The sequence below is a fragment of the Taeniopygia guttata genome, chromosome 4, assembly GCF_048771995.1.
Source record: "Taeniopygia guttata chromosome 4, bTaeGut7.mat, whole genome shotgun sequence".
NCBI classification, from domain to species: Eukaryota; Metazoa; Chordata; class Aves; order Passeriformes; family Estrildidae; genus Taeniopygia; species Taeniopygia guttata.
Window position 1 is genome coordinate 61,927,363 of NC_133028.1, and position 27,898 is coordinate 61,955,260.

General features: G+C 36.1%; 1 protein-coding gene across 15 annotated transcripts in view; it reads left to right on the top strand.

Moving 5' to 3' along the window:
- The window catches only part of INPP4B (inositol polyphosphate-4-phosphatase type II B), a 293,940-nt gene that overhangs the window by 175,540 nt on the left and 90,502 nt on the right, over positions 1–27,898 (top strand). For all 15 annotated transcript variants that reach the window (XR_012055774.1, XM_041715980.2, XM_041715983.2 and 12 more), the window contains 5 exons: positions 1,486–1,565; positions 6,309–6,420; positions 8,428–8,500; positions 14,315–14,462; positions 23,782–23,912. Coding sequence is in view for 14 of the 15 variants with exons in the window: in XM_041715980.2 (XP_041571914.2) it covers positions 1,486–1,565; positions 6,309–6,420; positions 8,428–8,500; positions 14,315–14,462; positions 23,782–23,912 (544 nt within the window). In the remaining variant the exon portion in view is untranslated. The remainder of the gene's footprint in view (positions 1–1,485; positions 1,566–6,308; positions 6,421–8,427; positions 8,501–14,314; positions 14,463–23,781; positions 23,913–27,898) is intronic.

The window sequence follows — 27,898 nt, forward strand, 5'->3', positions numbered from 1 at the left end:
CCAACATTCACTGTTTTTCCAGCCTTCCCTAGACTCTCAACTTGTGCCTTTTTTCCTTTGATGCTTACATGCTGCTTAGGAAATCTAAGCCTGTGCCATTGATGGGAACAAGCCATACCTGATGACTCAGTTTACCAAACCGCAGACCTGCAGTTTGCAGTTTACCAACTGCAGTGTTGGTGCTTGCCTAATTTCAGAATAGGTTTCTGAACTGTACATTGTGTATGGAAGAAAACTTACCTTAGTGTAGAGTTTTATTGTTTGCATTCAAACACTCAACATCCTGCTGGCTTTTCTGAAAAAAAAAGTGAGTTGAACGGATTTTTTAACCAGCAGAAGTTACTCTTCTCAGCAGCGACAAATTCTTTTCTGTTTTCCCTGAAGGGAATGTTGCTTTCTGTAGGCAACCTCTGTTGACTCAGAGCAATTTGATTCTTCTTTAATTTGTATATCTGAGAATGTATATAATTTAGCCTGGAATTCTAATTTGCCATTCCAACAGTAAAGTTAGTGTTGTGTAATAAAAATCAAACTTTGTTTCCTTCTTATTGTTTTATTGCAAAAAATTAAACATAATTTCATGATCTCATTACAATTTATTTATTTTGTTTTGTATATTTGAAAGATAAATTGATAGAAGACGGCTGTAGTCTGTTAGTTACTTGCCCATTTTCCCCAAGGCTAGAATACTACTGCTGGCCAAATTGACAAAATAGGATTTCAGTAATGTGGAGCAGGATATGAGCAGAGGTTAAAAAAAAGCCAAAGTGCAAAAGAAGATTTAACCCCTTTTCCTCTTTGTGCTTTTTTTTAATGTGTGAAGAGTGATTTTTATAGACGAAAAAGATGTAGTGATGTAGCTTAATTTAACTTTAGGCGTTCTAGTTGCATTACCACATTTCTCTGCATTTTTAGTGCAGTGAATAGGTTACAATGGAAATAGAAGAAAACAGTACTTAAAACATTGCCAAGAACTAGACAAATACAACATTTCTATTAATAAACTTGTTCTGAACTCAATTTAAAAATACCTCCTAGCAAATGCATTCATGTTTGGAATACATGGATGGTAGTGCCAGTGGCTTGAGGAAAAACTGTAACAAGAACAATTTTTGTAAAATGCTGAAAACTTAGCACTTTTTGTAATCCAGAAATTGGAAAAATGGGAAGAAATAGATGCAAAATGCAAATACTTGTACTACTGTATCTTACAATCTGTTATTTTTTCAGGTTGTTAGACTATTCTTAATGGAAGAGAGAAAAGTTCCTGCCCATAAAACCAGTTTTTAACATTTTCCTAATAATTGTCCTGCACAAAAAAAAAAAAAAAAAAAAAAAAAAAAAAAAAAGTGGATAAAGTATCGAACTGTTATATTGAAATGCAATATTTTTCTAGGTACCAAAGAAAAATTTTCAAGTGTGAGACCAAAAGAAGTAACAAAAATGAATTAATATGTTATTCTTTCTTTCTGCTTTGATTTGTAGCGAAGCTTCCTGGGCTGTGCAACTTTTAGAGTAGGAGATCTGGTAAAGTCAAAGGATCAACAGTTGACCCTTACCCTCAGGTAAGTGTTTCCCTCTGTTGTAAATGATGGTGAGTTACTAATCCTTGTCATTTCTCATCCAAAGAATGGCAACAAAGACAGGGGAAAAGTCTGCTGCACTAGTCAGATGAAGAATGGCTGAGGGAGTTGGCAGTGTTTATCCTGGAGAAAAATAGGCTCAGTGGAGACCCTATCACTCTCTACAATTACCTGAAAGGAGGTGTTGTGAGATGGGGGTCAGTCTCTTCTCCCTAAATGTAGCAAGTCAGAGGACAAGAGAAAATGACCCCAAGTTGCACCAGGTGAGATTTAGATTGGATATCAGGAAAAAAATTTCTTCACATGAAGGGTTATCAAGCACTGGAACAGGCTGCCCAGGGAAGTAGTGGGGTCACCATCCCTGGAGCTCTTTATTAGACATGTAGATGTGGCCCTGAGGAACATGGTTTAATGGTGGACTTGGCAGTGCTGGATTTATGGTTGGACTCAGTGTTCTTAAATGTCTTTTTCAGCCTATGCATTTCTATGATTGCTGCTTGACTGTGTTTTAAACTTCATATTCCATCAGGTAGATTAGATGACGACTTGAAGTGCTTCTAATTCTGCCATGTACAAATTCAAAATTAAACACCAAAATTAAATATCAACCATATAACCTGGAGCTTCCCAGGTGCCAGATTAGAAAAGGCAATTTTATACTATGATAACCTATGGAAGAATTGCAGGGAACTTGGCATAGGAATATTCATTCAAAGTTTCGATTAGAAAGGAGCATAAGAGCCTCATTTTTGTTTGGTGTGTGTGATTTAAAGAATTAGCAGTGTACAGTTTGGTTTGTTTACTAGGCATGCTTAAAGAAGGTAGTCCTAATTATTGAAGGTGTCTCCCATGTGAAAATGCTTGTGGTCTCCTAAACTCGTTGTTATATGCAGCCATACTGAAATTGTAGCAGGGTGTGATATACGACTCTAATCAGTGACAGGGTACAGAGCTGCAGAAGGGTCAGAGACAATGTTCAAAACCTAGGGCTGGGCTGAGCAGATGTTTCTTAAAGCTGTGCACTGAAGGAAAAAAAAAAAAACATTTATCACCCCTGATGCTGTCTTGCATGGCTTAAGAGAAATGAAGATACTAATCAAAGCCTTTGAAGGTTAGGAGCAGCCTTTTAGATGGCGATTTTCAGAATAAATTCATTGGACTTCATAGAATGCAGGGATTTTGTTGAGCTGAGTTTTTGCAAGTACAGTGGAGGCTTATTTGGGATTACTGGCAAGGTACAGTTAAAATTCACAGAGCTACTGCTCAAACTCCATGTGTCTGCAAAGGCAACATTTTGGGAGGAAAGAAGCTGTGACTGGGAGAACTGAGTCACCAGCATATGTTGTGCCTTGGATGTTGTACATAGGTGCTGTGGGAATGTTGTGTTACATTTGTTACCCTGAGCACAGAAAGACAGCCTTTATTTGGTTTAAGGAGCAAAGTATGACCCGTTCAGAGATTTTTTTTTAGGAATGGAAACTTCTTTTGAAGTATTTTGGCACCTGCTTTTCATTTCAACAGGAGTAGTTGTATATGAGCATGTAGTTTGCAGGGCAAAGTTAACAAAGTACTTTCATTTTAATTTCTCTCAAACAGAAAATGCCACGCCTGACAGAAAGATAACTTTGTCTAACAAAAAAATCTGATTTGATAAAATGTGAACTGACTGTTCCCTATAGGAATCAATGGCTAGGTAAATGAATTCCAGCTCAGTGATTTGTAAGAATCTGTTCTTACAGGAATTCTTATTATAATTCTTATTATAATTCTTATCCCTTAGCTCTTTGGGATAAATTTTGCTTCCCTAACTGACATATTGAAAATTTGATCTGAAAGATTGCCTCCAACAGGTGGCACAGTAATTGACAGAATGGAAAGCTTCAGTTTCAGGGTAGGTATTTTGTATCTCAACCATCCAATTTGTAATCAAAAAATTAAGGTAGAAAACTCATAAGAAATAGATGAAAAATTTGATTTTAATTAATATTTTTAGGCTTGGTTGTCCTCTTTGTTCAGCTAACACTAAAAGACAAATATACCAATTAATTTAATTTGCAGACACATTAAATGATAGGGTTTAATCGGTTGGATTTTTTTTTTAAGAAAAATATCCTAGTCTTTCAGAAGTGGGATTGTTTTATGTTGTGACTATTCATCAGCAGAAGGTCAGTAGAAATTATCCACATTTCTCTGATGGCAATTTAACCAGAGCAATCTACTAATTTAAGCTTGCTTGCCTCTAATCATCCTGAAGTATTAGTACCTCTCAGGAGGATAGAGAATATATCAAGGGGGATGTCAGAGCATGACATTCTGTTTAGTTCTTGTTGATATTCTTTGGATAGGAATTTATCAGGGCATGCCTGTGATTGAGATATTCCTTTGATAGATTTAAAGTAGAGATTCAAGGACCCAGAAGTAGCTCTGTGGTGTACCTTGTAAAGATTGGTGTAATTATAGAATTTGGTTAATTTTTAATTGAGTTTTCTTTTTGTGTTCCTTTTTTTTTAGTTATTATGTCATTCCATTGTCTTTCTGAGGTACAATGTAACAATATAAAAGTGTTTTCAAAGGAACATTCTTGTATTTTTCTGTTAGTTTTTGGAGAGCTGGCACGTGTATACAAATTCTTACTGTTGACACACCATGCTCTACTCTTCCATTTTCCTAGCATTATACCCTAATAGTGATTAGGGTATATTTTAATGTGCCAAAATTTTATGGCCAGAAGTAATAAGGTGAGCACAAATTCCTGCTGCTCATGGTGTTACTGGCTATCTCCTTCCCTCACATTTGGGGGAACTAGTACTGACCTGGGGATCCTTAAGGACTTGGGATGGTGGGGAAATCTATTTCACTGCAGGTGCTCTGCTGACAGGTATCAGATGATTGCTGATCCTTGTCCCAGGGTATTAAAAAATATCAGCAATTTTTGAGCTCCATAAGTCAGGTGGATTTTGTCCTGTGTTTGGGCTTTTTATGTTGATACTGGTTTTGTTCTCTTTGCAGTATCCCCCATCCCAACTCACCCTATGCAGGTTGTCAAGGTGCAGTCTTCTGTTCTCTGGAGATACAGTGTCTCCTCTCTTATAACTAAGAGCATTTTGAGGCAGGGATCATCTTCACTGCACCATGTGAGTGCAGAGTGTCCTTCTCAGCTTTATTAAACTACAGCAAATAAGCTGATTTCATCCTAATGCATTATGAAGTATCTTGAAACCAAGTAATTCTTTCTCTGATGCTGTGTTGAGCAGTGTGTATATGTGAGGCTCTTCACATCTCTGCAGGCAAAGGACATGAAGTGTATACATGTGTGTGTGTGTGTGTGCGCTCAATAGTGTTAGTGCAAAGTAAAATTATACAGATTTTTATCCTACTAAAATATGATCACTAAGCTTTTTTTTTTTTCTCACTGCATCATTTCTGTTTCTCTTTTTAAATTTTCTTTCAAGTGAAATTTTAATCTAATATTACTGGAAAGTTTGAAATGCACGTCTTCAAGTAGTTGAAGATTGTCACACACTGCTGGTGATTTTAAAATCACAGAGTCTGACACGGCTCAGATCAGTGCTCACAGCCCTGGGCATTTATAGAGGTCTTTGTTGAGTTGCATGCCCATAGCATTCAAAAAAAAAATTGGTTTTGGGATTTATTCTTATGAGTCCCTTCTGACTCAGAGTATTCCATTGCTCTGTGTTTAATGATTTTATGACAGTGAACTTTTTCTATGTATTCTTTTTTCCTGATTCATCACTCTTCATTTCCACTGCTCAGAAAATACACAGTATTGCTCCACACATACTTGTTTTGATTCTTCTTCCTCGCTGTGCTTTTATAATTGTGCTGAACTTACTCTCATCATTTTCTTTTTGCCTATTTTTGCTTGGTGCCTTTTGTTACCCTTTCCTCATTATTATGAAATGATCTGTTACTCTTCTTTCCTTCCTTTCAAAAAAATCCAGCTGTTCAGAATAAGCCAGGAGAGATAGACTGTGCCATTAACTTTGGTGCTGTGCTGCCAATGAAAGCTGAAAAAGCATTTGGTATCTTTCAGGAGTTTAAACCCTTGTTTCTTCCAAAAGGTAGTCAATTATACTCTTTTCTTGGAGATGTACATCTGAATTGTTATTTGTTTTTGATTAATTGAAAGTAAACTATTTGTGGAGATGATAATAAAGGAATTCACCTGTAACTGTACCACTGTTCCCATATAGTTCAAGAAATGAGATGGATTCTGAATGATTTCTCTGTGGAGGGATTACAAAGGGAAACATGATATTCAAACTAATTTCGTTGTTTTGGTTTTGCAGGGGTTTTATTAATACATTATGACCTTTCTTTGCAGATTGTTAGGAAGCAAACCCAATACTCTGCAGTGGGATTGCAGATCCTAAGTGGAACATTGGTGCGGTGTTACAGCCCTTTATCCAATGGTCCACAGACAGGATGAGGTCTAGAATGAAAACTTGGCAGTATTTATGTATCCATGCACCATTTATAGCACTTACCCGTCCTCACTTTTGTGATGAAAACTTAAAACTTTCATTGTCCTGAAGAAGTTGCCTCATTGTTAACATTTGGTTAGTGATGGTAAATAACCAATTCAATACAGGTGACTGCAGCTTTACAGAATAGAGAGGGCACTGAGTATTTACTGATAATATTTTAATTGAAAGAATTTGATGCTGCAAGCGACCCAGTGTCATGAGTTGATTTTTTTTCCAGAACATCTGATGGTGGAAGGACAGTTGGTACCATTGAAGTCAATCTTGTGAAGATGGGAGAGCTAGAGGAGGGGGAAACAGACCACATCACAGCAGATGCCCAAGATCAAAAGGTAGAAACACAGTTTATTGCACAAAGTTAATTAGAATGATCAGTTGTACCAGATGTCTCAAATACTAATTACCAAATTCGGTTAAGGACTTAAAACAAAATTTCTGGAGTAAGTACTATGTACACTTACCTCCCTCAAATGAAAAAAAGAAAAACCTTATGAAAATGTACAAAGTAATATTCTAACCTGAGTTTCCTAGGCCCTTTCCTTCTTTAGGAAAAAAAAAGCTTACTTTTATCTCAACTGACTGTATTTGATCACTTCTGATCAAAAACTGTCCAGAGAGATGCCATAAGTACAGCTTCTTTTTTCTTGGATAGCTGCTCTAGTTTCTGCCCTTGAAATCCTGTTGATGTTGATTTTTATGAGTAATCTGTGCCCACAATACTGAAAAGCTGGGAACAATGACAGACAGGTAAATGAAAGAAGAGGTGAAATCCCTTGCAGAGGGGCAGGTTCATCTGCATTTCATGGGAGCACACAATTTTTGCAGCCCTCATACAATGGTTTACTGCTTAACATACTGTGGTATATTATTTTCTTCATGAATAAAAAGAAAGGAAATATTGCTACAGGGAATGCAGTATTTTTTTTGTTTGGAAGTTGCATATAAAACTGTTTTTTGATTAAAGGACATTATTTTCAGTATGTTTTCTGCGTAGCCAAACCAGTCTGCTTTTGCATCAAATTCTGAGTGTAAATTTCACACTTTTTTCCCACCACTTATCTCAGAGGACTTCAATGCCTTTTTAAAACAGTAGATGAGCGCGACCAGTCCCCAAAAGTTAACAAATGATGTGAAATCTTTCTCATTTTTACCTGTAAAACTTGCATAATATAGGCAACACGAGCTGTTTTTTCAGCCTTGTCTTTTATTTTGATTTTCTTCCACTGCAAAATGTGGAATGAGACTACTTGCAATTATTTGAGATGTAATAATGAGCTCTGTCTGGCCTGGGGGAGGCAGAAGGCTTTAATAGCATCTTTCCAGGGGTTTCTAATACTTGTAAAGACAGACCAGACTCATGACCGATGTATTTTCTGTTGTCTTTGGAGTCCTTGGTTTGTACAAATTAGTTGCAGCACAGTCTTGGTTTGTATGTTGATAATGAGGATGCAATTGTGAGAATGTTGAAATATTAAATAAATATAAAATAAATAAGTTTTGAATTGGGTTTGCTCAGTTTTAGATAAACTATGGGCAGGAATTTCTCATAGAAGAGGAAGGTGATGGTTAAATTCATTTTCAGATATTGCCTGGTAGAGAGTACATTATGTGTTGCTCTCTGCCTTAAGTTCTCCACTGAACTTGTGGGAACTGGGGAAGCCCTAGGAACAGAGCTCCCTCCCTATGACCTCTAGAGACTCCTGTTTGTTTTCTGGATGAGGGTAGGAGGAGCATTAAAAATATATGTGTAGGTGTACACTGTTCTTAATTTTTCCATAAACATTTTCTACATTTATGCACTAATCTTATCAAAGCAATATTCCAGTTCACTTGTATAACAAATTACTTCAATCACAAAATCTGAGCTCATTTTAAGGACTTTTTTGTGCTTCCTACTTTTCCCTTGTTTAAAAATTAATGAAGTGTTTTCTTGAACTGTGCATGTGAAAACTGCTTTGCCTAAAGAAACAACCTCTTTGAAAGCACAAAACCTGTCAAAAATTGTTTTAAACTAAAGTGCCTTATTCTTATAATAAAACTTACTTATTAAGCTAGTCTATTAATATCTTTCAACATTTCTGCCATTATACTGGTAGGAAGCATTTATGTTTTGTTATGGAACAGTTGATCATATTTTGTCATTTTCTTGGATATAATTTTAATTGTGTTACAGTATCTTGGAACAGAAATATAAAGATAAAAATGTAAGTTATAATTAATTATAATTAAGTTTATATTATTATCAGTGACAATTTTCAGCCGTACTTTTTATAAACTGACATGGATTTATTTCAGACCCCTCCCTGAATGTCACATTTGTGATTGTATTTCTTTTGCAGTGTGCATTGTTTCGTGAGTGTACAGCCACTGAAGGCATAAGTGGGAAAGACAACCTGCCTTCCTTAAATGCAGGTAAGAATTCCAATATCTGTAACAGACGGCTCTTGCAACTCCACGTTGGGTCTTCAAGAAATTGTACAGATTTGTAGCAGAGCTCATAAATATCTCTTCAAATGCTGCACAGATGTTTAAGTTCAACATTTTAGTGTTTTATACATATTTTACATTATCATTTTACTGAGAAACTTGAATAAATGTGTACCAATTGTGCTTTCTGAAGCAGTGCTGAAATCTCCATCTCCTACATCTTTACTAATTTAATGATTATCAAGACTGTCAATGACTTCCATGGGCATGGAATTAACATCATAAGTTTGTGTCATGTCATTGCATGGCCTTCTGTTAAATAATTACGCATTATTTGTAAGTGACTACCTGGGACAATCAATCTCTCTCATAGCTGATGAAGTGGCAGTTTCAGTTTGATCTGGAAACTATCTGTCCTAGAATGAAGGGAGCTGTTGGCAAGACATTCTCAGTTCTAGGTCAGCTCGGGGATTGAGTGCATGGTGTTAAACGATATCTATTTTTCTTTCATTATACTGAGAAATATTACATGCTGATATGCTGCGCCATAAAACTTTTATTAGCCCAAGTTTATGAATCTCCATTACTCAGCGGTAACAATGTCACAAATAAGTTATATGGGTCATCTAAAACCACAGTGCAGTCAAGAATTCTGTGTTTGCTGCATACAGTTGAGGAGGAATGTTATTGAAGTTTTACAACTTTTAAAAATCTTTACTGAAACTTTTTCATCTGATTTCTCTGATAGGGCAGACTTTCTGAATCAGCTTTGCAGTCTGAAGGAAGTGCTAAAAACTGCGAAAAATTAAGTTCTTCAATATATGCATTAATACTGTATTTTTTTTTCTGTGAGTTGTTGAGACTAGATCAGAAACAGAAAAAGTATGTTCTACAGAAATACCATTTATTTTCAACAATTCAAAGTGAGAAATGTTAATTGAGAATTTCTGAATGTGCAGGAACTACATCTGGCTCCAGAAATTCCTGAACTGGAAATAGCTGGAGGCAGGGAGGGTATCTTGTGTCTCTAGGTATCTATTTATGGCTTTTCTTGGAGACAAGATACAGAGCCAGTTGAAGGATTTGGTCCAACCCAGTGCAGTTCTTTGATTCTGATTTATGTCATCCAGATTAGTGGAACTTGAAGAAATGCCATTTCTGTTCAGAGAACGATACTGATTCACGACTGATTTTTTTCTATTTGTTGCCTCTGTGTGTAGGTTTGATTGGGGTTTTTTGTTGACTTCTTTTGTGTAGAAAAATGCTGTAGGTTGTGAATGTATTTTGTTGGAACTTCCATGGTAGATGTCAGTTTTAGGAATATTGAAGTCTAGATCAATTTGTTACGAATATTTCCATTTGATTCTATAGTGTGTCTAAACAGCATTTTCACATTTCTTGTTGTCATATACAAACACAATATAAAACCAAAGCCCACCCAACACTACTAGGGTTTATAAAGTCAAACATACTGTGGAGAGCTTTTTTGGGGGAGGGGTTGTCAGTTTTTTTTAAAGAACTGAGGGAAAAGAGGTGCATATGCAAGAAATGACAGCATGCAGGATATTGGAAAGAGTTTGCATTCACAGGAAGTTTTTTCTGATAAATAATTAGTCTTCAATCTGTTTCCTGTATTTGTGACTTTCTCTTCTCATGCAGCATTGCCTTCACTTTTCTGCTGACACCCAGCTCTGATTCCAGGTTTTGTCAGTCCTACTCTTTTTATTGCATTCTTGATTTCTTCTCTTAGAAAAAAATTAGCTCTGCTTTTGTTCTGTCAGCCTCTTTGCCCAACCCATCAGACTTCTTGCCCAGCATGCCTTTCTTGACTGGGCTTCATGTGGATTAAGGCTCTCTGTATTGCTTAGAGACAGACTGGATTTCTCATATGGATACCTGTGCAGAAGTATCAGGAAACCTGGTAATGTCAACAGTGCCTGCACTGCTTTCCCTGCTGTGTTCATACAGAACTACCCCCAGAGCAGTATATTTTCCATATACATACATATTTAGTACATATCTGTGCTGTGGTAAAGCTTTCTGACACTTTCTGTTTCTTGTTGTTTATCAGGCTTCAGAATGATGAAACTGAAAAAAAAACCACCTCTGTGAATCCTTAATCTTGTAGGTATAGAAGCACCCTGTCATTCTTCTTAAATTTAAATCTTAGGATAGGGAACTCACAGCCGTCCAGTGAGTTTTGAGATCCTTATTGTGTGAGTGGGAATAAATAGTGGATTTCAGAGCCTTATCACTATTCCATCTATACCCCAAGAGATTGAATTTTTGTCTCAAAATTCAGTTATTTATTTATAATGCTGTAGAGTTTGCCAGTTCTTTGCATGTAAACAAATTGCATTCTAAATTAAAAAAAAAAAAAAGAGAGAGAATAAAAGCAATTGAAATTAAGCAAAATTAAGAAAGCTGTAATTATTATTCCTGAGGTAATACACATCATATACATATACTACAAAGAAAGATATAAATAGAAAAATAAATAGAAAAACTGTTGGTAAATTAATAAAGGGCAGAGATATGCTTTGATCTATGTTCAGTGGGGAATGAAAATAAGACCAGAGTATTCAATCTTTTATTAGTTTTTTATTGTATTTTCGGGGGAAGCAATGTGAAGGATATTGCATTGAATAAAAAAGCAGAGGTCTTCATATGTAAAAATGAGAATGTGCAAAAATATGGATGGGTAAATATATGGCATTGGCTTTTAAGCTTGATGCTCTAAAGAAAAGCTTTTAAAACAGGGTTTTCTCTTTTTTAACCACTGCAGTTCATGTGGATTTTGGATTATTTTAATGCCTCTCATGATCACTGTCTTAATACAGGAAGGATTATGTTTATAAAACTCCCACTCATTTTAATCACTACTTTTTATAAAAGCCAGTTCTAGTCTTGCCGTTCTTATTGTACATGCCTTCTAGAATTTGGTTCTAGACAACTTGTTATAGTTAAGAATTAATTATTGTTGCAATTGAAGAGGAAGATACTTCCGAGATTTTTATGGAATCGCATGCCTTCAGTAGTTCTGTTTATAAGGAAAACATCAAATACTATGCAGCTTTTATTGACAATCTTAAGCTTTAGCAATATTGCATATTGGAATTACTTGGCTTATTTGGGAAAAATTCCCAGGGTTTTTTTTTCTGACTTTGTAAATGAAATTTTCTTCTTAAACCCATGGAGATATGATTTGACCATTTTAAAACCTTACAACACACTTGAGATTATCCCCATCTGAAAATTCAGACCTGAATCAAAGACCTGAGAATTCAACTAGTACCTGGAGAGGAGCTGAATAATTCTAACAATGATAAAAGTCATAACTTTGAATCCGTATTTTCAGTGTTCTTGTCCCTCGCTGCAGTCCTGATGGGTTTTCTGGGGCTTGTTTTTTTCTTTGTGATGGTGGTGACAGGGGGGAGATGGGAGGAAAGAGATTTTTCAGCTACATATTTGCATTAGGTTCTCACAGATTAATGTGTATTTTTCAGTGTAATAGATTCTGAGTGTGAATTTAAGGGCTGCTCTTGGAAAAAATTCCTTGATAAACTCCTTAGGAAGTAGGTTTAAAATGGTAAAATAAAGAGTCTTTTGTATCTGGGGCATCATCATTTAAAATGTCCAGGTAATATAGTGATCAGGGGGCACAAGAGAAAAAAACAATACCAACCAAAATTATCATCAACAGTTTTCTGTTTAAGGCCAGACCAGAATTAACCCTTAGTTTCCTGAGCTCTCCCTGACATTTGATAATTTGCATTCACTGCCTTGTTAATGGGAGATGATTGGTGCCATACATCAGCTTTGTGAGTTGTCAGAAAATGTTAATATTATTGATGAGACTGATTTCATTGATTACAAGAATATCAGCAGAAGAGAGGGATAATAGGAAATATGCATTTCCACATATTATAACCAAGTGATATAATAAAGCCTTAACACTTGGTGAAAGTTGATGATAGGCACAAGATTTGGAGTTTTTTTTCTGTAGTTAAATCTGCATGGTGAGAATCCTTAATCTCTAAAAGTGTGTTGAAAAATGTTTGAACATTGAGATATTTGGGGTATTAGTAGTAAAAAAAATGTTTTTTAATATGTCAGATGAATTAGGCATCTCTTTGGCTTATTTCACAACACTGAGTGAAAATTTAGTTTTTGAAAATAAAATCACTAAGAACTAAATGCAAAATTACTCTAAAAAGGCTTATAAAATGACTATAAAAAGGCAAGAAATGCTTATAATGTATTGTAATTAACAAATAGTTGGCTTCTGATTGTAATGGCGTGAATTATAACATCTGTATTGTCTCACCCTTCACAAGAGACTGAAAACAGAATAAAAGTTTTAAAAACACCTCTCAGTTGCACCATGTCTCGGTCAGAAAAGGACATAATCCAACAACAGTTTTTCATCAAAGACTAGCAATGAAAGATATCTCAGTATAGTGATGGGAATACAGAGCAGTACAACCACTTAAGCATTGATCCTTTATTTGAGTTGCCAGCAATGGGTTTATTATCAGTGTATTTAAATCTCTGGTCTTCTTTTAGGCCTTTCCTAAAGGTTTTTTGTTAAAAAACCTGATTGCTTAGATAGACAAGACAGTTTGTGTACTTTTTATTTTTCATTCTCTATAAATCAGACTACATAAACATTAATGGTGTCAGGGGGTTGTGAATTGAAATGTCTATTAGTAGCTGTCATTTTGACAGCAGCAGTTTCCCTGCAGCACACATGGGGAATGTATTCCTCTGAGTTATAGACCACTCAGTGGCTGATCAATGGGAGCCTGCTGGAAGGCAGCTTTTTCCAGAAGGCTTGACAGAAAGGTAGCAGTGGAGGCTTTGGATGGCTGTCCAAAGTCATTCCAAGTTAGGATGTTGTGGACGTGTGTGTTAAATGACAATCGTTTGTCTCCAAGTAAGCTTATCACAGTAGTGAAACAGAACTTTTTCTTCCTCAGCTTTTTTCCCTTTTGTTCTTTCTGGAAAATAAGAGCAGGGTAAAAAAAGAAAGAGAAAGATAGAGAGAGTAGATTATATGGCAACATTTTAAGATCTGAATGGAAATGCAGCCAACACATGAAAACTGTAAAATAAAAAACATGATGGGTTTTAAACATAGTCTTCCAAAATACCAAGAAATGTGATTTTCTTAGGTCATGTTGCAATAGTGATCTGAAAACAGTGTGTGTAACATATTGAAGGGGCTATTATATTTATTTCTATTTAGAGGCAGTGTCTTGACCACATCAATGATCAAGGTAACTATAATATGGTCAAAGGTCAAGTTTCCTTTAATGTAGAAGCACACCTTCTATTTGTGTTAATGATTTGTGTGTGCATGTCAAGGGGAAGATGCAGCTGAACTCTGAGTCCTGTGCAATTTATTGGAATTGTGAGTGGTTCTAGTAGGTGGCAAGCAATGGTGGTGACTGTATTGAGTTCATTTTTCATTTGTGCATTCTGTTTTTCCTAACTTCAGCTTAAATGTAAGAAAAGAGAGTCTAATTTACATTCTCACAACTTTGAAGACCTAAATTCAAAGGTTACCTACTCTGCTGGTAAATTGTGACTTACTGATGTGCTAGTAATACTTTGTGCTCCACATGCTGATATAAAAACTAAATAAAAATGAAATGTTTTTAGTAGAATTTTAATGGTTCTGAAATTAATTTTGCAAGCAAGGGGGAAAATAATATAATAATTTTGCAGGTTATTGTCATAAATTTTCAGAGTCATATTACCACAGTAAAGCAATGATATTATTTTTCCTCTTTTCAGTGTTGAGAAACCCAGTTTGTAAGTTATATAGATTCCCTACTTCTGACAACAAGTGGATGCGGATCCAGGAACAGATGGCTGAGACTACCCTCTCTTTCCATGTTCCTAAAGAACTAATAAATCTGCACATAAAGGAGGATATGAGAAGGTAAGAAAGAAGCAGCAGCAATAGTAAGTACTAAGTTATATTTTTCTGACTTGGAATCATGCAAATGATGAGCTAAAAAATATTAAATAATTTGAAGTATGAAATGGGCACTTTCTGGCTGCTAAGAATTTACAGTTGTATCTGAACAACAGAATTTACTGCTCAAAATTTTTGACCTCATAAGTTCTGAGCAACAAATTATGCTAAAGTGCGACTTTAAATCTGTGACCACCTTTAAATCTTTAAATCTGTGATCTTTAAATCTGTGAACCACCATTTGATTAGCAATATAAATATTTGTGAACATTAACATTTTATAAAGAATCAGCAAATGACAGGGATGTGAACAGCATTGTATTGTGTTTGGCTATGTGTCTGGGTAGAGTTAATAACATAGACAAACATTATGTAATGGAAAATGACAAGTTTATAGTGAATAAAGGAGCAATTAGGATAAAAATGACATTCTTCTAGCTAATCTAAATTAGGTGGCATAAGTAAAGGATACCAAATTAATGTTTGTTCGAAACCTTCATGGTTGGCCTTGTAACCAGGAGAGAGATATCTGAGAATCATTACAATCTGTATGGCCTGGAGAAAAAGGAGACTAGGTAACACAGGTGTCCCAAAAGCCTTTAAATGTCCAATTTCCCATTGCAGTGATTAAAATGGCAGCCTGTCCTTGAATCCTTGTAAGCTGTGCTGATAAAATTTGGGGGAACACCTTTATTTTAACTAGTCCAGGATTACCCTGAAGACAGTGCCTTCTTCTTCCAGTGATAATGGATGATGCAGAAGATATTGCCTCCTTCTTCATGAAAGTTACTTCACACATAGATGGGCATCTGGTCTCATGTGCTGTGACCTAGTGTTGCATCCCAAAGCCATCCTGTGCACTTTCAGGCAGTTCGTCCTGTCGTGGTTTACAGAGGTTGTTTGTTCTGCAATATAGAGCTTCTTTTCTTTTTTTATTCACCCCATCTGTTGCTTCTGTGAGATGTTTTTATGCCAATAGAACAGCATGTGGGAGACTGGAATATTGATTTTAATAAAGTCAGTGGACTGATACATATTTATGCATGGTGATGATGAGGTATAAAAGTCCCATGAATTTTTATAATAGTTTATTTTATTCATTTAGTACTGTGTTTAGGCATTTATGGCCTCATCTTGTTTGAGAATACTTATGTGCAAGGTTTTTTTAGTGAGCAATAAAAATAGATTGTGCTGAGTCTCACACTTCATACACTTTCCATATTTTCATTTGCCCCATGGTTAAATGCCTTTTAAATGTTAGAGGGTACTTGAACCACTTTTACTACTACCTTATTCTCTCCAAAGGCATAATGCAAGTAATAGGCCTTGTTGTTATTTCATATTATAGAATTAACCTCCCTGGATAAACTTTTAGTAAAAATTCACCATGGTGGGATTTTTTCCTCATCAAAATAAAGATTTGAGAAAGAAACAGAAGTAAAGTTGCACAAAGATTGAGATAAGTGCCTCTGATTTTCCTGGTTGCCAATATTGTTGAGCTGTTCAAGCCTAGTTGAAAGTGTGGGTGTGAAAGAGAGACAAAGTGATTGATACAGTCTGAAGGAGGAGATAAGACTAACCAAAAGGAGCAACAACGTGTAGAATTCTAACAGATGGTGGGAATAGGGGTGTTTGTGTCATTTATCATCATATAAGAGTGTGAGTTGGAGCTTCAACTTTGTCTGGGCTTTCCTTTTCAAAATAATTGTGAAGAGGTGTGTTCTTGTGAAGTCCTTACACTTGTAATCTAGTAAAATGTGTGAGGAGGATGCTACTGTATCAGGTGATGAGCTCATACAAAACATACACTGCACCATCTTCAGGCTTTTCTCTTCTGAAGTATTCTTCTCTGTGTCTTTTTCCCCTAGTTAGTATAAAAGGATAGATACTTTTGTCTCAGAAGCCACTTATCATACTCAGCCTGTTTAATTTTGTTTTTATTGTGGATTAAGTATAGTCAGGTCTGAAGCAATTATGCAAGTAAGTGTTAATCCTATTCAGTATTCATTATAAATTGTAGTTTAAAGTCCCTTTTCTCACAGCTCTTAAGATTGTAAAACTCCAGTGTTCATTGTTAACCAAACCCTTTCATTTACTAACATTATGCTTTGAAATATGTAACCTCTAACGGTATTTAACTTCGGATTTCAGCATGAAATAATGTTTTTAACAAAATGCATGAATTGAAGATTTTATCCTTCAAGCCTCCGTAGAAATTTTCGTAGGAGCTATATGGTAATTTTTATTGTTCTTGTAAAGGTCATACAGTCTGCTTTGCTGGCTTTTATTACAAAATTATTTCTGTTTCCTCTTTGAGGTATTCCAGTGAGTGCTTTCTGCTGTTTTTAATATTTCTTTACACAAATCTGGGCCAGATATTTCACATGTGTCATGCAAGATGATCCAAGTGGTTCTTTGAACCTAATGATTATAAAAAAGTCTTAGCTTACAATAATTTTTCAGAAAGTTGGTTGAACTATATAATTGAAGCTTGCAGTTGTGGATGCAACTGGTGTAACTGGGTCAGCACAGCAAGAGATTTGGCTGAAAGGAAATTCCCCCTATACTTGAATTTAAACCCTCTCTCCAGAGTACAAAGCACAAATGCAAGCTTTCTCCAGCATTGGAAATGACTGTCCTGTCCCATCAACACTAGCCTTTTTTTTTTTTTTTGGTGCAAATCTATGCAGTCTGTATTTTATTTCTTTAATGAAACATTTTGAAATGATGACAATGTTCAGACTGTCCGAAAAAGACTTTTTTTTTTTTTTTTTAACTTCCTCTTACTACACAACTTCTATTGAGAAATTGAACCCCAGGCATTGATGCCATATGCTGGGAGTAGGCTTTGATTTTTTTGGAAGTTTGGATGTTGGTATTTACTTGACTTGTTTTTGAGCAGTGGCATTGCAAAAGTGTATTGATAACAGGCATTTAATGAAAGGGATTTTGGGTAAACTTATAATGACTTTTGAAGATATTTGAACCAACCACGTTCAGAGAGGCACTGTTACTATGCTTATCCAGTCAAGGGTTTTCACAAGATTGTTCCTTGTAAGTACCTTGTTTTCAACACTTAAAGAGTTCTCAAACCTGCCAGTAAAATGTAGCTCAAGTGTAGTATTTACCTCATCATGCACCAAAAAGGATATGAAACTTTTCTATTCTTACTCTCCGTCATTTACTGCATAAAGGAATATACGTATATGAACGTAAGAGTAGCTTTACTTTTATAAACAGTGTTTAGACAATTGTCCTCATGAGTCAAGATCAGTTTTAAACCCCATTATTTATAAACTAAAGGATAAATTATTGTAATGAATGAACACTGAATAATTTTCTCTCCTCTTGATTTCACTGTTCACAACCAATTTTGGAAGATATGGCCTCTGTCAAAGTCTTAAGAGGGGCTATCATAGCTGACTTAAGTAAAATTTTCTGGATTTTACTTCAGTTTTGGGTTTTTAAAGTTGTACTGCACTGGAATGGAGTGACATCGCTTGATTTTTTGGTGATGGTTACCTCTACATAACGCTACCTTGCATTAAGCAGTGCTGTGTGGCAGCAGCTCTCTGGCCACAGAGAGCAGCACGTAACTTTCCCAGGCACTGTCCTGGGAAGGGCTGTGAGAAGATCAGAGAAAAGAATTATAAACAATTCTTATTTTCACTTGCTGCACGTGTTGTTGTAAGCATGTGGAATGTGTTATGGAGATTTGTTTACCAAAACAAATGGTGGTTTCTTAATTAGCCAGTGGTGATGGTGTTTGGACTGGACAACCAATCAGATCCACCTGTATCATAACTGTCTATAAAAGCAATGGGTTTCTTAATAAGTGTAGTATAATAAAAGGATTTATCAGCCTTCTGTGAATCATGGAGTCAATGCTAATTATTACCCAGCTGGGGGCCTGCAACAACAGTGCTGAATCTATGAAATGCTAACTTATATTCTATATTGAGACTGCCCTCTCAGAGAAAGCTTTTTTTTGCAAGATACTCATAGGTTTTAATACTCCAGAGAAATAATTCAGTACCAGTTAGCAAAGGCTGCTAAGATTCCCAGATGTTATATTTGTGCACAGCGTGCCCTAAGGAAGTCTATATTGAGCAAATTAGAGCCTCCCACAGCATGGTGAAAGAATGCAAAATTGAAGTGAAAAATTTTGTCACTTCCTGTCACTTAAGGCATTAGGGTGGCTAAAAAAGCTTTGCACAGTTTTATGATGTTGCTTGTGTCATAGAGATTCTCACACTGTATTTGGAATTATGCATTCTGATTAATAAATTGGGGAAAAAAGAAAAGAGAAGCCCATAAAATGTTTGAATGGCTGAGTAATTGTTCAATTGGATGAGCCAGTTACCTCCTGGTTTACCAGCCAATAGCAACTTGACTCCCCAATGGTGTGGGCCTGCTCTTACTGGTAGAATTACATAAATAAGGTAATTATATAATTAATCATGTATTTCAGTTGAAATTATGTATACTCTGAGGCCTACTGGCCAGCTGTAGGCCTCCACAGTTACCCCTTTTTGTTTTTAAGTACAAATGCAGTGTCTGTCATCCTCTGCAGGTGCCGTGCAGACAAGATGACAGACACGGCATTGTGCAAAAACCTCGACCTAGGCCTTAAAAGGCTCAAATGAGGCCTTTAACTCAATTAAAGGTGTTCCGTAGCAGCTTGGAGTCTCACAGCGGCTGGGCACAGTTAATTCTGGGCACATTAATTCTGCCATTAATGTTATTAAACATTAAGGTTTAATAATATTAATGGCAGAATCATCTCCTCTAGAGGCAGCTGTGAGGGTGTATTGGCCAGCCTGCTCCCAGGTTTTTAGATCTAGGGCAGCCTCTTCCAACATGTCCAGTCTGTGGTTCTCACACCACTCTATTAGGGCTAATAAAGCCCATTCATCATATTTTTCAAATCTTTATTTTAAAATAGGATCCCCTTACAAGATGGGGTCTTCTGGTGTCAAAGCCCCTGCTCCTATGTTGGTGGTGTCTTCAACCTACAAAAAGAGAAAGAATAAGAGGAAAAAAAGTGGTGGGTCCGGCCTGATCACGGCTCTCTGCACTAGTCTTCACAGTTCAAAGGCTGCGGGCAGCTGCTCATAGTTTCCTGTGGCGCTGGACGCTGCTCTTTGCAGCTCAAAGGTTGCAGGCAGCTCCTCTTGGCTGCCCTGTCTTCCACTCTATTGGTGGCAGCTCTTCTGATCATGTTGGGGTCACCAGTTGTCGGAGTTTTGGAGACAGATGATTTGACACTCTGTGGTCATGCAGCAACTGCCAACTTCATTGAGATCTCTTATATACATAAGGAGCCCATGAGGTTAATCCTCACTGGCCAAGCCAGTTACCTCCTGGTTAACCAGCCAATAGCAGCCAAAGTCCCCAATGGCCTGAGCCTACTCTTAATGGTCAAATTACGTAAGTAAGATAATTATATAATCAGTAATATATTTCAGTTATAAAGTTGGAATTATTTATACTGTGATGCCTACTGGCCAGCTGTAGGCCACCACATATTTTGATTTATTGTCACTGACCACAGGTTTTCACTGTGCAGTCTGCAATGGTGTCTGGACTGTTGGTGGTTCTGAACTTGCAGAAACAAGTTTATTAGAAACATGGTTTCAATACTGGGACTTCCTTCAAATAGTTTTGCAACATGATGCATACCACTCATTCAAAGTACTCCTTACAGAAATCAGGAGGTTGTATTTTTGCACTGTATATGCTTCCTTCAGACTTCTGAGCTGTTGTATCTCAAGTGATGAGCAAGTCTTTTTCTGTTACTGTTGTCATTAGAATGTGTGGCACAAAGCTATTTAAGTAGAAATTACCAGCATGAATCATACAGGAAATTCATTGTCTCTTTCAGGTACTTTTAGTGCTTTACTATATTCATGCACCTAAGGTATTCTCAAAAATAAAATAGCATGAGTTGGTAAATCAAAGAGAGAATCTGAGCCTTGGGTTCTCAGCCATTTCTTGATAATGGACTTCTAACATAGTCTACCAAAGGAAAGAATGCATGTAATAACCAAAATGTACTAAAACAGACTTAAAAATTAGCTAATTAGCTAATATTTACGGTGGAGAAAGAGGACTGGGGCAGACTGTTTACATCCACATTCTGGTTAGATGCAAACGGGTGAAGATGATGCCAAGGCCACCAAGGAATGTAGGTCATTAATGAAGGCAGGAGACAGTGGAAGTTCAGATGCGTTCTTGGGTGGTTTTCCATTGGGCAGTGATGGAAAAGACAATTCAGTAGGTAGTTTGAGGAGCTGAACAGCAAGCCAAAGATAAACAGCTCTAGACAAAGCTTGGATTTCATTCTGTAAGATGAGCTTAGGTTGATGCAGAACACAAGATCTGTCACAGTGACGAGAGCAATTACCTGGAAAAGACTTTGAAAGAACATTTAGAGTGGGGGGATGAGATGATAAATAAATTTTAACAACACAGAGTTTGCTGTAAGCTTCCTGTTCAGTTGACAAGCTATTCAGAGTTCCATGGATGCATTGAAATGTTGGATCAGTAACTGATTTGCCCTCTGTAGAACCAATATGTATTATAAAGATTAATTTTTTTATAGCACAGTTGTTGCTTGACACAATTACTAGTTGAGGTGTGTTTTTAAAGTTATTCAATGAAATAAGTTAACATAAAAGTATTGAAATATTATTAAAAATTCAAAAATTGTGAGTATTGATATGAACTATGAACTTTCACAAATTAAAATTAAATTAAAACTATGAACTTTCACAAATTCGATCTTCTTACTTTTAGAAAAGGCCTATAATGTAATGATAATAAAGCTTGGTACTTTTGAGTATTGTTGATAGAGTTTAGATAAAGAAAAGACAACTCTTTTTTCATCCATAACTCAGAATTGTATTGAGTCAACAACAGCAATGACAAACTGTAAAAAAAATCACAAGACATAAGTCCTATTTCAATCTTCTGTCTTCTATAACTCCATTAGAAAAAGAAATAAAGATATAAAGAGAGTAAGTGTATTTTCTGAGGAAGTGTCTGTCATATAATCCTGTTTTCTAATGGTTTTGATTTTGCTGTGTTTTGAAATGAAAATAAATTCAGAAAATGTAGTCTTTAAATTTTCCATGCTGCATATGCTCCAGATTTCTATAGCACTGTACTTTTATTTTAAGCATTGTTGATATGTCTTTTTTGTAACATATTGAAGACTGAATTTTTACTTCAGTGATTTGTACATGTTTCTGAGAGGAAACAAATACCAACCATGTCACCAGGAATGGGGGCAGGATTTGATATTTCTTGAAAACCTGTTAAAATTAATTTTGAGGGATTTGAGTTTCCCCTTCCCATTGCTATTGGTGTCAGTGGAGTTAGCTCATAGTCAGCTGGTTAAACAAGTTTTTGGGTTTGGTTGAATGTTTTAGTCTGAGATAGAAGTAATAGAAAACTTCTATTTGTTGTTAATTTACCTTCAGTTTGAGATCAACAGCTCCGGACATGAGCTTAGATAGAGGCGGGAGTATAGTTCTTGGATAGAATACTGTATTCCTTTACTGTAGTAAAGTTTTGGAAGCCAGCCAGGTCCAAACATTGTTGCTAAAACTATTAAATCAGACACCATAAATATTAAGGGCAAAAAAATTATCACTGCACATAAACAAAATTGTATACCCTCACAAATTTTACACACTTTTTTGAGAAGGAAGCCCTAAGATTTTAATTAAAAGGGACACCTCACGTTAAACTGTTAAAAACTGTCAAGGAAATGGTCACTGACAATGTTTGGTTTATCCTTTCCTATCCCTTCATGGCAGATTAGTCATATGCTACAACATTGCCAGTTTGTATTGTTGGAAGAAAGTTGAATTGGTTCAGTTTCAGGAGCAATTAAATGGCAAAAAGTAATAATATCATTAACATAAACTGTCAGCAAATTCATGTGTTGTAATCTTTGTTTCCACGTTGATATTTTCAAGAACATGTATAAATGAAATGCTTTAATTCCACTTCCAGTGCAATCTGTTTGGTTTTGTCATCTACACTGGGATCAGAGTTATGCCTATGGAACTTATTCTGATACTGTTCACACTAATGCAAAGCTAATAATGATGGGGAAAACATCACCAGTGTTGTTCTGTTTAAGAAATAATTTTAAGACTTCTTGACTAATGGTCAGATCTAATACTCACATAAATGAGCTCTATGTTCCTGTGCTGCAGGCTTACTGGTCTTTTCCTCCCTCTTCCACCCCTTATCCCCCATTTTTTCTTTTTCTTCTGTAATTTTTCTGTATGCAAGAGCTGTTCTCTGGAAGTTTTTTTGGAGACTTCCAAGAATTGCAGTGAAACACTGTTCTTGATACTCCAAGGAAAATGATGAAAACTGGTAGTTATGCAAACATTTTCTCCTGCAAAATTCCAGATGTTTGAAGACTGAGTCAAGATCTTTTATTTTCCTTAAAAGCAGGTCCCACAAAGTGGCTTTGGGAGAGATACAGGAGAAACTTCCTCTGCAAGAGGAAAAACCAAACAGAAAGCCGAGGGTACTGAGCTTGTTTGTGCAGGAAATTCAAATTATCTCTATTTCACTCAGGTCAGCTCTCATGAACGTACAGGAAAACTGATAATTTAGTAAAGGATTTCCTTTTGGATTTCCAGTGACGCGCTTGGTTACCATAGCACTACTGTTTCGACCTGATGAACACTGTAAGGCTGGACATGACATTTTAGGGAACTAGTGTCAGGGGTTTTTGTGTGTGTATGTTTTGTTTTGACTGCTGAAGAAATGTGGTGAAGGCTGGTGTGTTGGTTAAACTGACTTTTGTAGAAACAATGCTAGAAATATTTTTATGAAGTATTTATGAAGTGCATCCAAACAGGTATACTGAAAGTTTTGAGAGAAAAGCAAACTTTGTATTCTTTCCAATGGTGTTTAATATTTCTTCACAAAAAGTTCCTTGCTCTGAGCACAGCTCTCTGGAGACCGGAAGCCTTTTTTCCTCCATGAAAGAAATAGTATTTAATTTTGAAGGTTACTGCATTTATACCAGATGAGTTTTGAACACAAAAATTACTGCATTATCTACTGACATACTTTATTGTGTACTTGTAAAACAGAGATGAAAAGCAGATCTTACAAGCATTCTGAAAACAGATTTTGTTTCAATTAGGAAATCTTCCTGATGTTTTGTAGCAAACTTGTTTTAGATTAATTTGGATTAATCTTAATGGATTAATGAATTGATTAGTGTCTTCTATTTTGCTTTTTGGTACAGGAATCAGGAACTTAAAGACCTAGGAGAACTTGCTCCTCACTGGGACAACATGCGCAAAAGTGTAATTGCTCACTGTGATCAGATGTTGAGCATGTACCAGGACACCCTTGCAGAGCTTATGAAGCATACAGGTAGGAATCTGTGATTTTTTCTGGAACATTTAAGAATTTACTAGATTGTTAGCTATGAAATACTGGCATATGCAGAAGGAATAAAATACATAAAAATCTTAGAATCAAAGGATGGTTTGGATTGGAAGAGATCTTAAAGATTATCAAGTTCTAACCCCTGCCACAGGCAGGGACACCTTCTTCTAGACCAGGTTGCTCAAACTCCCATCCAGCCTGGCCTTGAATACTTCCAGCAATGGGGCATCCACAGCTACTGTGGCAACCTGTTCCAGTGTCTCTCCCCCCCCCCCCCCCCCATTAAATAATTTCTTCCTAATGTCTAATCCAAATTTCCTCACTTTCAGTTTGAATACATTCCCCCTTGTCCTGTCATCACATGATCTTGTAAATAGTCCTACTCCATCTTTCTTATAAGTGCCCTCCATGTACTGAAAGGTTGGAATTATGTCAGCCTGAAATTGCTTTTCCAGGTTGAACAATTCCAATAAGCATCTCTGTGACCTCCTCTGGACTCAGTCCAACAGGTCCATGTCCCTTCTGTGATGGGAGTCCAGAGCTGGATGCAGAGACTCTTGGTCACAGAAAAAGAGAAATTCTATTTTAGTGTATGAAGAAAAACCACTCTCTAACTGAAACTAAGCTTTTTTTGGAAGCAGTTGGCCAACTGTTTAAATATTTGTTGGGGGAAAAAAGCTCATGTGTTGCACTAAATGTTGTATAATAATTTCCATTTTGTTTGCAAAAGTGACATTTCTTGTATTTATGATTGTTTACCATCATCAGAATATCCCAGTTCCAATTTTGGCAGCTACTGTCTAACCCACTAAGACAGTACCTGTGATTCTGTTTTAAATAATATATATATGTATTTTCAGTCTGGCTAATTAATCTTGAGAGCACTCCATGAAGTATCATAAACAAGCCAATAAATACAGATAATGAAGGATCCAATGTAATAATTATAACATGCAGGAAAATACTGAAAGGACATTTTGTGATTAAAAAAAAAATAGGCAACATAATTTATTAAACATAAACCCTGCAAGACCTGTATTGTGCAAGTTGACTTTCTAAAGGGTTTATAATGTTAAAGGACCCATCTTAATTGGGTCTTGAGAGAAATAAAGTGGACCTGGGAAACTGAGATTATCCAGGAGGAGTGAATCAGAAAATACAAAAGAGAACGGACATTTATCAGAAAACAAAGCAACCTAATAATTGTAGCAAAAATGAGAAATAATGACAAGGTGAAAATTTGTTCATTTCTTCTCTATAAACAGTACACTTTATAGCTTCAAAAAAAGAGATTATAGTCTTTGATTAGAAAAGCAAGCCAGACATAGATTTTACTTAATACTGTAGTTCCACAAATAGTTGTTTTGGGACCATATTGTAGCTACTTGAAATTCAAGTACTTATGAAGTAGAAATTGCTAAGATTAGGGATGTGAGCAAAACTTTAATTCAGACTTTTCAGGTCAACATATTTCAAGGTATGCCAAAAAACATTTTGCTTCTCAGTTTAGCCAGTGCAGGTGTCTTTCTTCATCTTAGAATATTGCCTGAGTTTGGGTTGAAGTGTTCAAAAGGGCAGATAGCACCTTCAAATAAAATTTCTCCAAAATATTTTCATGCTTCCCCAACACAATCTCAAGTTTGGCTTTCTGAGTGATACCCACTTCAACTCAACCAAATTATTTGTGCAATTTAGTTGAGAAGGCTGTTAGGAGACCACTTAACTTCTTTTTGAAATTGAGAGATTACTGTGGAAGTATGAGGAAACCACATTAGTGTTAGACAACAATTTATTGAAAATAGATGTTTAAGAAAGTTAAGACTATTTCAGATTTGGGTTGTTTTGGAAAACACTTTTATCCTCAGTAATGGGAGAATTTTAGAGAACGTAAAGCATTTTGTTGTAAGAAAACATACCAGGAAGATAAGGGTTAGGAAACAAAAAACCCAGTCATTTCAGGTAAATCTAAACCACAGATTTGGTGATACTGGGAGGAAGTGGAACTTTGAAAATTATTTGTTTGTTTCAGTTTGACCTGAAATCATCCCCAAATGATTTCTCCTACCCCCCCAATTTACTTTTTTCTCTGTTTCAGTCATCAAACGGAAAAATCTATTATTCATCCAGCCCTAGAAGGGGGAAAGAAGACAGTCAAGGCTAAGGCAATTGAACATTGTTCTCAAAAACTGGACATTATCCCTGCCTCTGTCACAAAGTTCATATGTAGGCAAGTCAGACTTGAGAAGTGGTTAGTGTGTTCTTTTATGGAAGCCTGGCACTAGACACAAGTTGTATTGCAGAAGTGCTTGGTACTTATGGATGCAATTCAGCCCAATGGGAGCTGTGCTTCCAAAATGGAATGTGATTTTGCATTATAATGAGTGTACTGCAGGACAAGTTCTTCCATATCTTATATTGTTGCATTGTTTCTTAAATGTTTATTCTCTGATATTAGGATGGGTGAAATTATAACTCAACCAGTTAAAATTGTTTTATAAAAATTTGTAAAGTCCTTACAGGCTGGTAATATGTATATAGTAGATAGGTTTGAGGAAATTAATAACCTTGATTTTGAAGGAGGTTTGAGCAACATGTTAAAATCCTGAATAAATACTGAAATTAAAGTTGGAAACAAGGTATTGAATCACTGTTTTTAAAATGAGCAGCAAAGACACTGAACATTCAATGAACTGGTAAAAGCTCATACGTGATATATTATTGAAGCCCATTTCACGGTTCTTCTTCGGGTGGATGTCAGATGAAAGTTGCATCTATAGTGTGGTATTTCCTAACCTTGAAGACTTTGATCTTGGAACAATAATAACAAGAGCTGTTTTAACTGAGGGAATGTAAATTTTTTTTTAGTTCTGAAATGAAATTTAAGAAGTTACCTAAAAACAGGCTATACTTAAAGTTAGTTTTATTGTATGGATGCTATGGTAAATGCAGCTTGAGATGTTAATTCCACTACTTGGATCTCATACCTGAGCAAATCTAGTGACTGATAGCAGCTGGGTGGTCCTTATCCAGTAATTTTCTGGCACTGGATGGGAAAAGATACTTGCTTCACAGGTCTTCCCTGAAAAAGGAAAAACACAACTCAGCAGTGCTGCATATCTTGTGCTCCTGCTCGAGGCAGAAGTGTACTCCTGAGAGCAGGCTCTTCTCCTTCCTACTCTTCTTTCACCTGTCCTTTTAATTTGCTGTCATATGCTCCCCTTGTTCAACCAGTGTCTCTTTGTCTCAGGTCCAATTATCAATCCTTAAGCTTTGAACTTGGTCTCAGCTGAATTCTCAGAAATAATATTCCCACCTTCTGTTCTGTTTCCAAATTGCTTACAGTCTCCTTCCCTGCACTATTCTCTTTCTTTTCTGATAGTTTGATTTGCCTTTACTACTTCCCTAATTGCCTGTGTTTTTCAGATGCATCATCAACAGCTCGTGATTTCAATTTGCATCATGGCGTTTCCTGTCTAATCTAAAATTTTGACTCATGTGAATTGCTTTTCTTCCTGGTTTTTCTCTTTGTATTAAATTATTATTTTAATAATAAATAAGGATTTATTTATTATTAAATAAATAATCCTAAGCTTAGGGAGCAGCCTAAGCAGGCTTGGCTGGCCTGGAGCATCATTAGTGCCCTCTGGCAGAGTGATTTATATTGAGAGGCTCAGTGCTTAGTCCTGCTGGAAACTATGGCACTTTCAACAGATAAACACTAGCAAGTCTTGACTGAGCAAGCAAAAAAACAATTTAAAATATTTCCTTTACCTTTTTGTATGGCTGTTTCAAAAAAAGGCTGAAACTTGAAAAAAATTATTTTAAAATTCTATCGGAATGAGTGGAATTTTAGTTCTAATAATTAACAGTTGGCAAAATGATAGGGTGTTGAAAAAGTGGCCTAGGTAAATGTTGGGTTGGCTGAGTTAGAAGACAAGGCCCCACTTCTCTTTCCTAATCTAAACCCTTTT